The sequence below is a fragment of the Anomalospiza imberbis genome, chromosome 9 (genome assembly GCF_031753505.1).
Source record: "Anomalospiza imberbis isolate Cuckoo-Finch-1a 21T00152 chromosome 9, ASM3175350v1, whole genome shotgun sequence".
Classification (NCBI taxonomy): Eukaryota; Metazoa; Chordata; class Aves; order Passeriformes; family Viduidae; genus Anomalospiza; species Anomalospiza imberbis.
Window position 1 is genome coordinate 14,216,512 of NC_089689.1, and position 12,694 is coordinate 14,229,205.

A 12,694-nucleotide genomic window follows, 5' to 3' on the forward strand; every position below is an offset into this window, starting at 1 on the left:
TTTAGATAATGGAGACAGATACCAGGAAACAAAAACTGGGCTGATGTTATTTTGAAGTTAAATATCATGGGGAAAGAACAAGATAACTGGACTAAAATAAAATTAGTTTTTCAAACTTAAAATCCTAGACTACCTAGCTGTTAATAAAATAAGCTGAAAGTATACATTCTGATAATAATTGATCAGTGTTATTAATTTGTAGTTTTTCTTTATTCTAAGGAAAACACTCAATGTAAGAACATATTTCCTCTATGTACTTAACATTCTTTTCAAATAGACTCACAAAGCTCTAAGCACCGCTAATCCATCAGCTACATGTTCAAAGGCAGCAGTTTGGAATGCCAGCATTCAAGCTTTACTAGAGTCCCTATGTTGACTCCTAACACACCAAAATACAAAATATAATGACACAGTTGTTTTTAAATCTTTGAGACTTTCAGGTTTCAACATTCAGCCCTTTGCTACAAACCACACAGCTTTTCTAGCTAAATGCTGGTTACTGGATGTTTCTCCTCAGCCCTTTTTACTAACTCCTAAATCGATTCACACAGTCACCAGAAGTGCACTCTTTGCTGTCTGTGCCCCTGATACGGTGAAAGAATGCATTTGGTGCTGGCTGCTGCGAGAGGATTGCTCCCCACACAGGAATGTAATGCCTTAGCTAGCACCAGTTTATGCTGCAGTCATCTTGCCCTTAAACTGGCTGAGTTAAAATTGTTCTTGCAATCAAAGACAGAGAATAGCTAATCTGATCCATTTTTCAATTATCTTTAATCTACTGACTCCCACCACAGCAAAAAAGGCAGCATCAACAAAATAATGTAATGTCAAAGAACAGAGATGCAGGATATTAAAGAAACTCAATTTAATTTTGCTGGTTAGTACAGAACGGGGTTTTTGTTGTATCAATTCTCTCCAAAAGAGAAAGCCATTTTACCTGAAGATTAAACATTCCAATAGCAAAGTCAAATGGAGCGCTGTTTACCTTTTCCTCTCTCACCATTCCTAAGAATAGGTTTAATGACAGCCTAGAGACCACATTTATTCAAACTGAAGCTTTGTTTACTTTACCCATGGAATTGCCTAACCTTCAAGGTGTGCTCATACCAAATATTTTAAAAGAACACTGAATTTGACTAGCACTACCTTCACTGAGATGTTACATATGCCACATCTAATCTTAAGTCCATATTTTTAACAATCTATAAGAAAGGAGAGTAAGTTTTACTAAATGTTATAAATAACTGTCTAGTAAAATGGATTTAGTTCAGTCCTGACATTTAAAGAGTCATGAGCTGAGACTGGATTCAATATGAAAAGAAAGGAGGCTACTCTTGATGTACTTGCCTCTTTTAAAATAAGTTTTATTTATTTTTATTTAATATTTATGTTGATTTTTGACTTTTTTCAGTTTGGTCTCTTCCTCACAAACTCAGGCATGAGAAGAAAGCCTAAATAAATAAGGTCTAACTTGTGTCTAACAACACTTGGGAAAAATAAATCTTACGAGGGAGATGCATAGGAACTGCAAGATTAATTTATGTCATTAAGATATTACAGGGTAAGCTAAATACCCCAAGAGGTTATTTTACAGTTGGGATGGAACACCTGGAATAAAGGGAAGATGGTGTCAAACAACAGATTCAATCTTGTACCACTTTGGTTTGGCTAAAGTAAAGCCTCTGGGCACAGAAGGAACCAACACAATTTAGTGTCTCTATCTCCATAGTTTCTGTTGTGCTCCAGTGACATTTATTACTACTTTTGTAATTGCTTGTCCTCTAGCAGGAGAGCCTCACTAGTAAACACACCCAGCTGTTCACAGCACTCAAGCAGCACCCTGGCACTCCTCACAGCACAGCTGTGCTATTGCTGTAGCCGCTCGCTTTCGGAAATCCTCCATGCACCAAATCAACCAAAGCGTGGTTTAAATTTTCATTTACATGATCTTATTTACCCCAAGGCATTGCTGAAGATCAGAGAAATAAAATGCACCAAATATATTGGTCAAATTCTTTATCATGAAATAGTGCTGCAAAACAAGATTTTGAAAAGGATGATAAATGCATCACACATCATTCTGTGAGTGAGAAACGGGAATTTGCAGCTAACACCAAAGCAATGTTGAGAGGAATTTTCAGAGTGGAAAAGGCTCAAAGCCTCTCGCCCTGGGATGCCTGTCCTGACTCCCAGGCAGGCAATCATTTCCACACAGAGCCCATCCAGACCCAAAAAACTCCTAGAAGATTTGTTCCTGAGCTAGTATCTCTTTCTAACATACCCATATGATAAGTGAGGAGATGTGTGTATGGCCAGCGTGGTAACAACACAAATTTTGAAAGCAGAATATCAGAAAAACATACATATATTCACTTCAGGATTTCTACTATCAACAACAAATTCATATTGTACCTGTGATTCTCCTATAAGAAATATCTTTTGCTAATTTCAATTTTTCTATCAATTTTGTTTATTCATTGCTTTTTTTTCAACAAGTGAAAGGAAGATTCATTAATGTCAGAACTGGATTTTAACTAGTTCTATCCCAGTGAAACTTTACTGTTTTCTGTTAAGCTACATGTGATTTTATAAAATAACAAGGTAGCTTTAGAATCACAGAATAATTTATAATATTTTAGATAATAAGAAAATCAGGGAATCACAAGTAATTCACTATACTGGGACTTTCATTGGTATAGAGATTTCAGGCATAAACACAGCTACTTTTAGGTATAAAAGTTGATTCTTCACTACATTACACTGGTCCAAAGGGAGACTATACTAATTGAGTTTCTGTGCATCAAAAAGGGAACTTAGTAACTAATTTTGCAACATTATACAATTCCTCTTATTTACAAATACTGTTTCTCGGTGATATTTGTGAGTTTGTGTATGCATTTATAACACAGTATTTGATAAAGCAGGTCTGCAAGAGAAATGCTAAGATATTTATGTAAGCAGGTACCAAATTACAGGTTGTTACCTAAACTTCTGGGGTTTCTAATGAAATACAATTCATTATATAATTACATTATTTACCCAATCATATGGGTCACTAAGACAAATTAAACAAAGATTTAAATTTAAGATAAAATAAGGAGCAATTTTTCACTGGAAAAATAAAGAACAATTTCATAGGAAAAAGTTCCCAGTGATTTCAAATCCTGCTCACACAAGTAAATTTTATACTATTGGATGTGATAATATTGATGACTTTGATGTTAGCACGGAGTTATTAACATTTTATAGCACTACAAAATTGCAAAACATTAATAACTATTACAAAATTTTACTTACAGTCTTGCAAAACCACCAGCGTAAAGAAACCAATCTGTCATTGATGTCACCTGAGGCATTCCACTTCAATAATTATATATGACTGTACAGAAAACATGATGTGGCAATTGCTTTGCTAAGCAAAGAATTATTTGTAGCTCTTTCTAAGCAAACCAGTTTAGAGACTTGGCAGGTCATACAGAAAAATAAATTCATGCACCTCTTTAAAAAAGAATGGAGTTTCACAGATTTAGTTTTTGCTTTCCTCCTCACTTTTCCCATAATCAATTGGTTCCATAGCATACATATCAAGGAAAGAAAATCTGTAGAACCTGCTTTCATTCTGGCAAACCTTCCAAATTGGTAACAACCATGATTCCACCCAGTTCACCAGACTGAAGTTGTCACAGAGTGGAAGAGGTCATCTAAACTAAATTGTGCAGCCGGGCTTGTGCTCTTGCATATCTCCCACATATTCTAAACAGTCCCAGCAAGATATTCTCCATCAATAGAAATGTTCCATTTATTTCAACACTGAAACAGATTCATTTGACTTGCTTTAGGTGCCTATACTAGGAAAATATGTACTTTACCTTAGGAATTAATTTTTCTCAGCTGGTTGTAAATGACCACAGGATGACTAAATGGGTTAGAGACATGCAGAGAGACGATGCCTGCATTTTGGCATTCCACTCTGGGAGCCAAATACTAAGTTTCTGGACAAATTGCCAGAACTCTACGTCAGCAGAAGGCTCACCTGCATGTAGCAACATATGTTTGAAAAAAAGGCACAATTCTTCTGTGTTAAATGAGCTGTTGAAATACCATAAAGTGGGCAGGAAATGTGACCAGAATGTCACAGTGAAGTCACTGGCTGCTAAGCAGACTTCAGAGGCTTCAGCCCATGTCAAGCTGTGTGAGGCTCCTCTCCTCTCCCACACTGGTTGGTGCCTGGAGCCAGGCAGGAATGAGCAGTTCTCATTCTGTGGTCAAATCTGCTCTTGGCCAAAGAAGAGAAAGAAGAGCAAAGGTGGCAGCAGCAGCTCCTCACCTCCGTGCTTCTCCCTTTTCCATCACGCCCTTGCCATGCCAACCTGATCAACTCTGGCAAACTGGTGTCCTCCTTCTCTCATGCTGCAGTAAGAAGAAGAACATCTAAGAGCCTAGTGTTAGTCAACACTGAAATACCTTGCTGGAAACTGGAATAAGGTAGCAGTGGTCACACTGGTTAGTCTGGACAAGGTCTGGTTGGTTCCTCACCTCTCTCAAGTGAGGGAGCTCTTAACAGAAGAGATGTGCATAAGAAGGAATGGGCAGGAGAAGGCGATCCTGAGATTACCTGCATAAAAACTGGAAACAGCTGCGGACCCACTTTCCATCTTTTGTGACTGAACTACAGGAAATTAAGTGGAATTAAAGCCTACAGGTGATTTTAAAGTTTTATATAAGCATCTCTTTCTTTAAACATGTACGTATTGTTTCCCTTTTAAAGTCCTTTGAAAATCAACTGTGATCTTATAAGGTCACCATCTTGAAAAGCTAGACACACAAGATCAGTATTCTACACCAAGTTAAAAGCAAGCAATATTTTTGGCACACAGCTACATACAGATAGTGTTGAAATTTAATCAAAAACAAAGCAGGAAAATTAGAAGGTGTATGGCTGGATTTTAATGAAGACATGCCAACAACTTAAAAATCAAGGGTTTAGGTGCACCTTAGAATTATATGAATTCTGATGCAGACTCTGGTTGAATGGATACTGCCATTTGTTCCATATGCATTTATTTTGCATTATGAGAGAGAGCTGGTTGCTTGCAGACAAGCATCTGTCAATCATGAAAATTAAAGGTAATTAAATATTCAACTTCTCCATTAGTCTTCTTCTCTTACCTACATGTTCCACGTACCTTGTACCAAGTCAGCATCAAAATAAAAAGAAGAGTCAGTCTAAGACTGTAAATGCCTATGTCCCCCTGCATTATGACACAGGTTCTACCGCATGGTCTGTTTCCCACTTTCCAGGGGCAGAGTCCTGCGCTCCCGCGAGCACAGCTCCCTCTAGAGCTTGAGCATTTCACAGAGCCCCAGCCCCGCCTGGGAAAAGGCCCTAGGGGACACCGCGATGGCCCCGCACAGCCCAGGAGCCTGAGCCTCAGCAAAGGCTGGGATTCGGAACACCTTCTGTCAGAAACAGATCCCCTGCTCCTCTGAAAATGGCACACCTTTCCAATGTGACCTTACAGGAAAAGGGTTAACAGCCCCTGGCTTATAGGAGAGGTGAGGTACTAAGCCCTGAAATTTACCTGAATATTACTGTCTAGTGTGACCGATGAGCCTTGACAGGGTCCGCTGCGCACGGTGAGGGGATAGAAGATGTGATCTACTGAGCAGTTGTGTCCAATGGCCTGTGTGCTGAGGGAAGAACACATTTAGCCCTTCAGAATGTACAGGATCAAAGATAATTAACCCAACATCACTTCTGCATGACCAGCTGCCCCACAGAGCAGCCACTTCCGAGCTGGGGTGTCCCTCGACAGCCAGCTAAAGGTTTGCAGAGGATGAAGCTGGCTATTCAGTGGTGTCCAGTTTCACCAGTATTCCAAGAGAAGGGAGGGTTGTACAAGGGCCTCATGACAGCAAACAGGCAGAGGGACACGGACCGCAGGCATGTCCAGGTGTGCCCTCACGTCCAGCTCGACCTGCGCCGGGGGATGCGGCGGCGGGGCTGGAGCCCGCGGGTCACGTCCGTCCCTCAGCGCTCCTCCCCTCCCTTTCCTCGAAGATCCCCCACAGTACTTACTCAACCCGGCGGTGCCCGAGCACTTCCGCCGCGCTCCGTCCCCTCGCCCCCGCTGGGAGGCCCCGGGGCGAGGCCTCGGTCCCGCCTCTGCTCTGCCCTGCTCCATATATGCCGGCGGCCGCCCGCCGCAGCTCACTCACCGCGTCCAGGATGCTGCGCGCCGCCGCCTCGCCACAGGCACTGCTGCTCAGCGCGCTGCTGTGGCACCTGGCCGCCGGTGAGTGACGGCCCGCGGGACGGGCGGACGGGGCGGGATGGGAGGCATCGGTCCCTCGGAGCCCCAGGACGGGGTGTCCCTGAGGAGTCCGAGGAGAGCCGCCCCGCGCTGGCGGGAAGGGAACAGCCACCCTGGCCGTCGCGCTCCGGGCCGACCCTGCACCAGCGCTCCGCCGCCCGCGCTGCCGAGGGCTGGTCGCCACTGCGGCTTCCTCACTGGCCGCGGCCGTGCTGGGAGCGGGGACGGCCTAGCGGGGGTGGGCAGTTGCAGTGAAGTCGCAAGATTTCCTCCCGTTGTTCCCAGCTCCGAGCTTGTCGAAGAGGTACAGGAGGTAAACGGTGAGGGGTTTACTTCCAGCGTTGTGAGTGGTTTTCCCATCCGGCTTCGTCCTAGGCATTTCCCCGAAGCAGCTGTGGCTGGCCAAAAATGTGCTTGAGGGGGACACGAACGCATCGCGGGGGGCTCCTCTCAGATGCTGTAGGAGTGTAGGGTAACCACAGATTTATAAAGAGACTTTATCTTTCCAAATTATGTAAACGGGAATCCAGGAGCTAACGCTTTGTGCAGCAGGTACAACTAGGGATGATTTTGAACTATGCCTCATTTGTTCAGTGCATGAACGTTCTCGTGCATGTTCAAGCTTTTATACCTTCTGCAGAGGTCTTGGATCAAAAAGGGAGGATTAAACAGAACTCCAAATTAACTCAACAATTTCAGAGTTACAAGACAGAAAATAATTGTCTTCTTATTCTTCACTTCTGCCAGGACACATTCCTTTAGTAACATAAGCAGTGCTTTCTTAAGGGCAGGACTGAGCCTTTTTCCCCAGGAAAACGTTTCCAAGTTGCAATTAATGGCAACTGCTTCGTTTAACTGAACAATGACTGCAGGGAAACAGGAATTATATATAATATGACTGATGGCACTCTTTTCTGTATTTAAAGGCTATAAAGACCTACCAACAGCAGTCAATATAACTTGGTCTTCAATCAATTTTAAAACTATATTACAGTGGCAACCAAAACCATCAGGCTACTTCTATACTGTAGAAGTACATGGGTAAGTAGATAACACCATGATATGTTCATTAATGGCAATTGAAGAAAATGAAAAGAGCGTGTTTGAATATTTCTGAAAGTGAATGTAACAGGAAAAGTGCCCAAATGGTAGGATTTAGGAAAACTGCCAACTCAGGTGTTAATACTTTTTAGTGTCCAACTATAAAAATATCAGGTTTAGATGTCCAGTTTTGCCCACTTCAGAAATGGAGAGATGAGCTTTACATCAGTATTTCAGTTCTGGGGTTCGGTGCTGCTCAAGAGAGCCAGCCAGGATACTTTGAAGGAGTTAATACTCAATCTGACGTACCACGTATTAAGACAGAACTTCACCTTTTTATGTCTTTCAAGGTGTCTGGACTTGTGTCTTCAGTGCTGGGAGGTATCTAATAAATGAGTCTGCATTTTATTCTAATTGGTGAATCACAGTAATTAATAATTTTGTCTTGCTGGGTAATACTGAAAATTACCTTTGTTCATCTACCTCTGTCAAGATACCGTGTTTTATGTAAGCTGTAAAATATTGTGGACATAAAATGTAACCAGCTCATGTGAAGTGCCTAATGCCTCTTTCAGAACTGCACAAAACTTTCTATGAAGTTCAGTAATAAATCTGTGCTGGTTTTAGCTCCCATTTTAATACACAGAGCATTATTAAATGTATCCTAAAGGGAAAACATATCATCCAACTTTCTACATATTAATGAAAAAGTGGTACTGTAGTTCTCTAAAAGTGGCATAAAAATGAGTGTTCTCTCATGACTAACAAGTGAAATGCCAGTGTAATGGCTTAATGTGCTTTTTCATTCTTTAAGAGTGATTAGATTAATGGACTTAAAAGCACACGCTTAGCGGAACAAATTTTATGGAATTTTTGAATCTAGAGTTTCTTTCCAGACATCTTGCTTGCAAAAAATTGAAATCTGTTTGCCCAAGATTCAGTATAGAATAAGATGTAGCTCTGCAGCAGAGGCACCTCTTTTGACTGAAGTTGCTGTTATGGAGGAAGTGGGATTAAATGTTTGCTTTTTGTGTATGTATATTTACAGAGTACATTTGTTTCATCAAAAAGGTCAAACCTCTATCTCTTTTCAGTGCATTTCTTGTCACACTGTCCCTAAATGATCTGTGACAAAAGAAATCTGATGAAGTGAGGGGGGAGTTCAGCTGACTCTAAAAAATGAAACTTGATCTACTTTGAGGAAAACCTTCTTGTTAATATTCAAACAGTCAGCACTCACTCTTCCGGCTGAGATCACACAATTTTTGTTCTCCTTAATTCACCAGCAAAAAGAGGGAAAATAATTGAAGGAGTAATATCTAATCTGTTTTTTCATTCCTTCTTGTGAGGAAATAAAATGAGAAATTTACACTTTTTTCATAGTCTCATTGCTATTTTGCAAGTAAATGGACCTGCTTTCTATCATTTAAAAGCCAAGAGAAGTGCATGAGTCATGCTTTTTGTCAATGTTTTTAAATTGTAATTCTGCATTGAAATTTGCTGCTACTGTTTGGTTCTTAGTGGCGTTTGCATAGATGCAAAACCAAATTACATCTACATGGAAACACTGTTGTCACATAACACAATCAGTGTCAATAAAGCTTCCTATAACAACTGCTATTTCTTAAGGCAATAGTTTTCAAATACATCAAGGATAACAACTTCAAAGTGATTTATGCATCCTATATATTTTTAAATACATTCTGCAACTGCAGAAAAATGCAAAATCAGAACTAGTCATGGTTTCTATTCAATTCATATAGAAGATTGAATTTTTAATTCATATATATGTCCTATAGTACATTTCTGTAATTAATATCAATCATACTTGATTTACTTAATTCTGCTTTGAATTGTAAAATATAGCTGTACAGGATAGTGGCTTTTGAGGTTTTCTCTTCTCCTTTTAGCCTGCAAGGCTGTTCTACTGGATGAGAGAAATCTATACTGTTTGAGGAAAAAAATTTAACGTATCTAAATATATAATACATATATGTCTGGTTCAAAGGTGTTGACACTTTTTTCTTGCTCTTTTCAGACAGACATCTGACATTAAGAGAAAATGCATACTGACATCAGAAACAGAGTGTGATGTTACTGATGTGCTCAGGAATGTAAAGGAGACCTATACAGCACACATACTGTCTGTAAAGCCTGCGGAGATGGATAACTTTGACGAGCCACCTTTTGCAGTCTCTGAAAAATTTACACCTTATAGCCAGAGTAAGTCGGATTTCCAATTAAATCTTACTATAAGTTTATTTCCAAGGTTACTTCTATTGATTTAAAAAAGGTTTAGATTGAGCTTAAAGGTTTTTTCTATAGATTCCTACAGTAACCCTGCTGATATCGGAAAAGAAGATATTCAGGCGTAAAGCTTTCCCTTTTGTAGGGGAGGGAGAAAGATTTTGGTTACCATTTGTTTCTCACTGCACTGAGTAGACCATTTAGTTAATATTACGTACTAGATGAAGATACTTTTTTACAATCAAGGCCTTCACTCGCTTTGTAAACTTGTAATAGATTTGAGGAGGGAAGGTAATGGAGGACAGAAGGAAAGAAGAGCATGTTGTATATAAACGGTGATGTCAGTTTTTTAATTCTAAAAATCTTTGTTTAGCTGTTATTGGAAAACCAGAGATAAAGGATTATTCACAAAAAGATTCCAAACTAAATGTCGTGTTCAAAGATCCACTTACACCATATATGTTTTCCAATGGAAGCTTTCTGAGTATTCAAGATATTTTCCAGCATGACCTGGAATACAAACTCTATTACTGGAAAGATCAAAGTTCTGGAAAGGTAAGACTTAACTCTAGTTTTTGTTCTGTAATAATTGTTATATTCTGTATAGTTACACAATTTCTGTGCTACATTCAGAGTTGACACTTGAAATGTTTTTTTCCTTTACAGAAAGATGTAACAACAAAAAGCCATAATTTTGAAGTAAGCATTGACAGTGGAAAAAACTATTGCTTTTACGTCCAGGGAATCATTCCCTCTCGCAGAGAAAATCGTAATGGCCAAGAAAGCATGGTGCTCTGTACCAGTGTAGGAAGGAATATCTTAGATGGTAAGTATCAAGTGAGATTTGTCACTCAGTCTTTAATATTCTAACAAAAATACCACATCTTTAAATTCTGGTGCTTGCAATGAAACAAACTGTTTACTGTGTAAGTTAGAATACACAGTGAGAACATGGATACTCATGGGAAGAGCTCACTTTAAGTAGGAGTCCACCATCTTTAGTTAGTTGGAGCTGGTTTTAGGGTTTTGCCCAGCTGTTTTAGTGAAATTGTCTGAGTTGATGACTGGTGTCTGAGGTTCCAGATCTCATCACTAGCCTTCAGCTTCATTTTTGTTTCCAGTTGTTTTCCTCAGATCCTTCCAATAGCAGGTGCCACAATAAGTGCTTGAAGGATTAGCTCTAAAACATAGAAGTGCTGTAAACCTGCATATCCATTTACTTGTAGTATGAACTGACCTTTAGTTATGCCAAAAGCAGATGATGAGAATAAGACTTTCTTTCCTGTTCCGAGGTCAGAGGTTGGCAGATAGACTTCTTTACTGGTAAATAAGTTAACAAGTGTAGGTGAATCAGCCAGCCATTTCAGATTAGCCATTTGGATATCACTTTCTTCAATATACAGTCATCAACATTACTTAAATAATATCACATTGCTGTACTGTACTCTCCCCAGGTAATATTTGCATTCTAGAAAAGCTCTTTTAAAATGGGAAATGAACTCAAAATAGCTTTCTTATACAGGGAATTTACCACAAAAGTGACAAATTGCAATTTCATTAAAATTTAAATAGAAAAATCTTCTCTTGGTGTTTTCTAGCTTGTAACCTAGAATAGATTTTCACTTGGACAGAAATAATGTATGGGCAGAGGGAACGGTTTGACTTATTCTTACAGTATTAGCATGGTACTTTAGTGCACTAAATAAACTAGATTAAAACCTAGAATGAACCAGATGAAATAAAGCTTTACTTCAGTTTAACAAATTCATGTTAAAATGTATTCAGTTCACACTGAAGTGGTGACTCCACTTCTGTGAGACTAACATGTAGAAAGCATTTCTTCATTCAGTGGAATGAGTGCTAAGAGTTTGTAGCATTGTGGCATTGTGGGTTCTGATAACTGAATCTTGGATGTTTTTTCCCCTACAGAATACGGAACAGAAGTCTTTATCATCCTAGCAGTGATAGCAGTTGCAGTCATCACTCTTGCCATTGTCCTTCCAGTGGTTCTGTGTAAACGCAAGAAAGCAAAGAAAGCAAGAGCTGTGAGAGAAAAGGAGCTGCTTAATGGTGTCTAAGGAAAAAGTATGGCAGACACTAGTAGCAGAGCCAAAGCAGAAAAAACCCCAACAACAACAAAAACTAAATTGGGTAATTGAGTGGAGCCTTTTAGGCTCTCTGAAACGGGAATTCTGAAACTCAAACTTTATGTGGATTAAAAAATCCACTAGACAGTACAGACAGAAAATCCAGATATCACAAGCCCTGTGGCATTAGTGGCCAGAGGCTGGAAGAGCATTCTGGTGATCTGTTACAATCATAGAATGTGCTGAGTTGGAAGGGACCCATCAGGATCATCGAGTCCAAGTCCTGGCCCAGCAGAACACCATCCCCACGAGTCACACCCTGTGCCTGACAGTGCTGTCTAACAGCTTCTTGACCTCTGCCAGGCTGTTGCTGTGACCACTTGCCTGGGGAGCCTGTTCCAATGCCCAAACACCCTCTGGGTGAAAATCTTTCCCTGATACCCAACTAAAACCTTCCCTGACTCAGCTTCATGCTGGTTTTTTGAGTCCTGTCACTGGTCACGAGAGTGAAGAGAATGGCACTGCCCCTCTTCTTCCTTTGGCGAGGTTGTTGAAGTGTCTTCCCTCAGTCTCCCTTTCTTCAGGCTGAACAGACCAAGTGACCTCAGCCACTCTTCATACAGTTTCCTTTCTGGAGCCTTCACCATTCTTGTTGCCCTCCTTTGTATCCTCTCTAACAGCTCAATGTCTTTTTTTTCTTTCGTGGCACCCAGAACTGCTCCCAGCACTTGAGGTGAGGCCACCCCAGCTCAGAGCAGAGCAGGACAATCCCCTCCCTTGCCCGGCTGGCCATGCTGTCCCTGATGTCCCTAGGACACGGATGTCCCTTCTGCCAGGCCACTGCTGGCTCATGTTCAACTTTCCCTTGACCAGGTCCCCCAGGCCCCTTTCTGCTGTCCAGCCTGTCATTCCCCAGTCTGTCTGTACATCCAGGGTTGCCCCATCCAGCACTTTCCCTTATAGAACTTCCTATGGCTGGTGATTGCCCGTCTCTAAATTGCCAAG

General features: G+C 40.6%; 1 protein-coding gene across 1 annotated transcript; it reads left to right on the forward strand.

Moving 5' to 3' along the window:
* The first annotated feature begins 6,172 nt into the window (after positions 1-6,172).
* F3 (coagulation factor III, tissue factor) lies at positions 6,173-12,172 on the forward strand. The gene is made up of 6 exons (XM_068199778.1): positions 6,173-6,296; positions 7,241-7,355; positions 9,394-9,578; positions 9,976-10,157; positions 10,269-10,428; positions 11,532-12,172. The coding sequence occupies exons 1-6, from the start codon at positions 6,188-6,190 to the stop codon at positions 11,678-11,680; spliced, it is 900 nt and encodes a 299-aa protein (XP_068055879.1). The 5' UTR covers positions 6,173-6,187; the 3' UTR covers positions 11,681-12,172.
* Positions 12,173-12,694: the final 522 nt, after the last annotated feature.

Coding starts and splice junctions, on each gene's coding strand:
- F3 (XM_068199778.1), top strand. CDS start 6,188: ATGCCGGCGGCCGCCCGCCGCAGCTCACTCACCGCGTCCAGGATGCTG. Junction 9,579..9,975: donor ATTTACACCTTATAGCCAGA/GTAAGTCGGATT, acceptor ATCTTTGTTTAG/CTGTTATTGGAAAACCAGAG. Junction 10,158..10,268: donor AAGATCAAAGTTCTGGAAAG/GTAAGACTTAAC, acceptor TTTCCTTTACAG/AAAGATGTAACAACAAAAAG.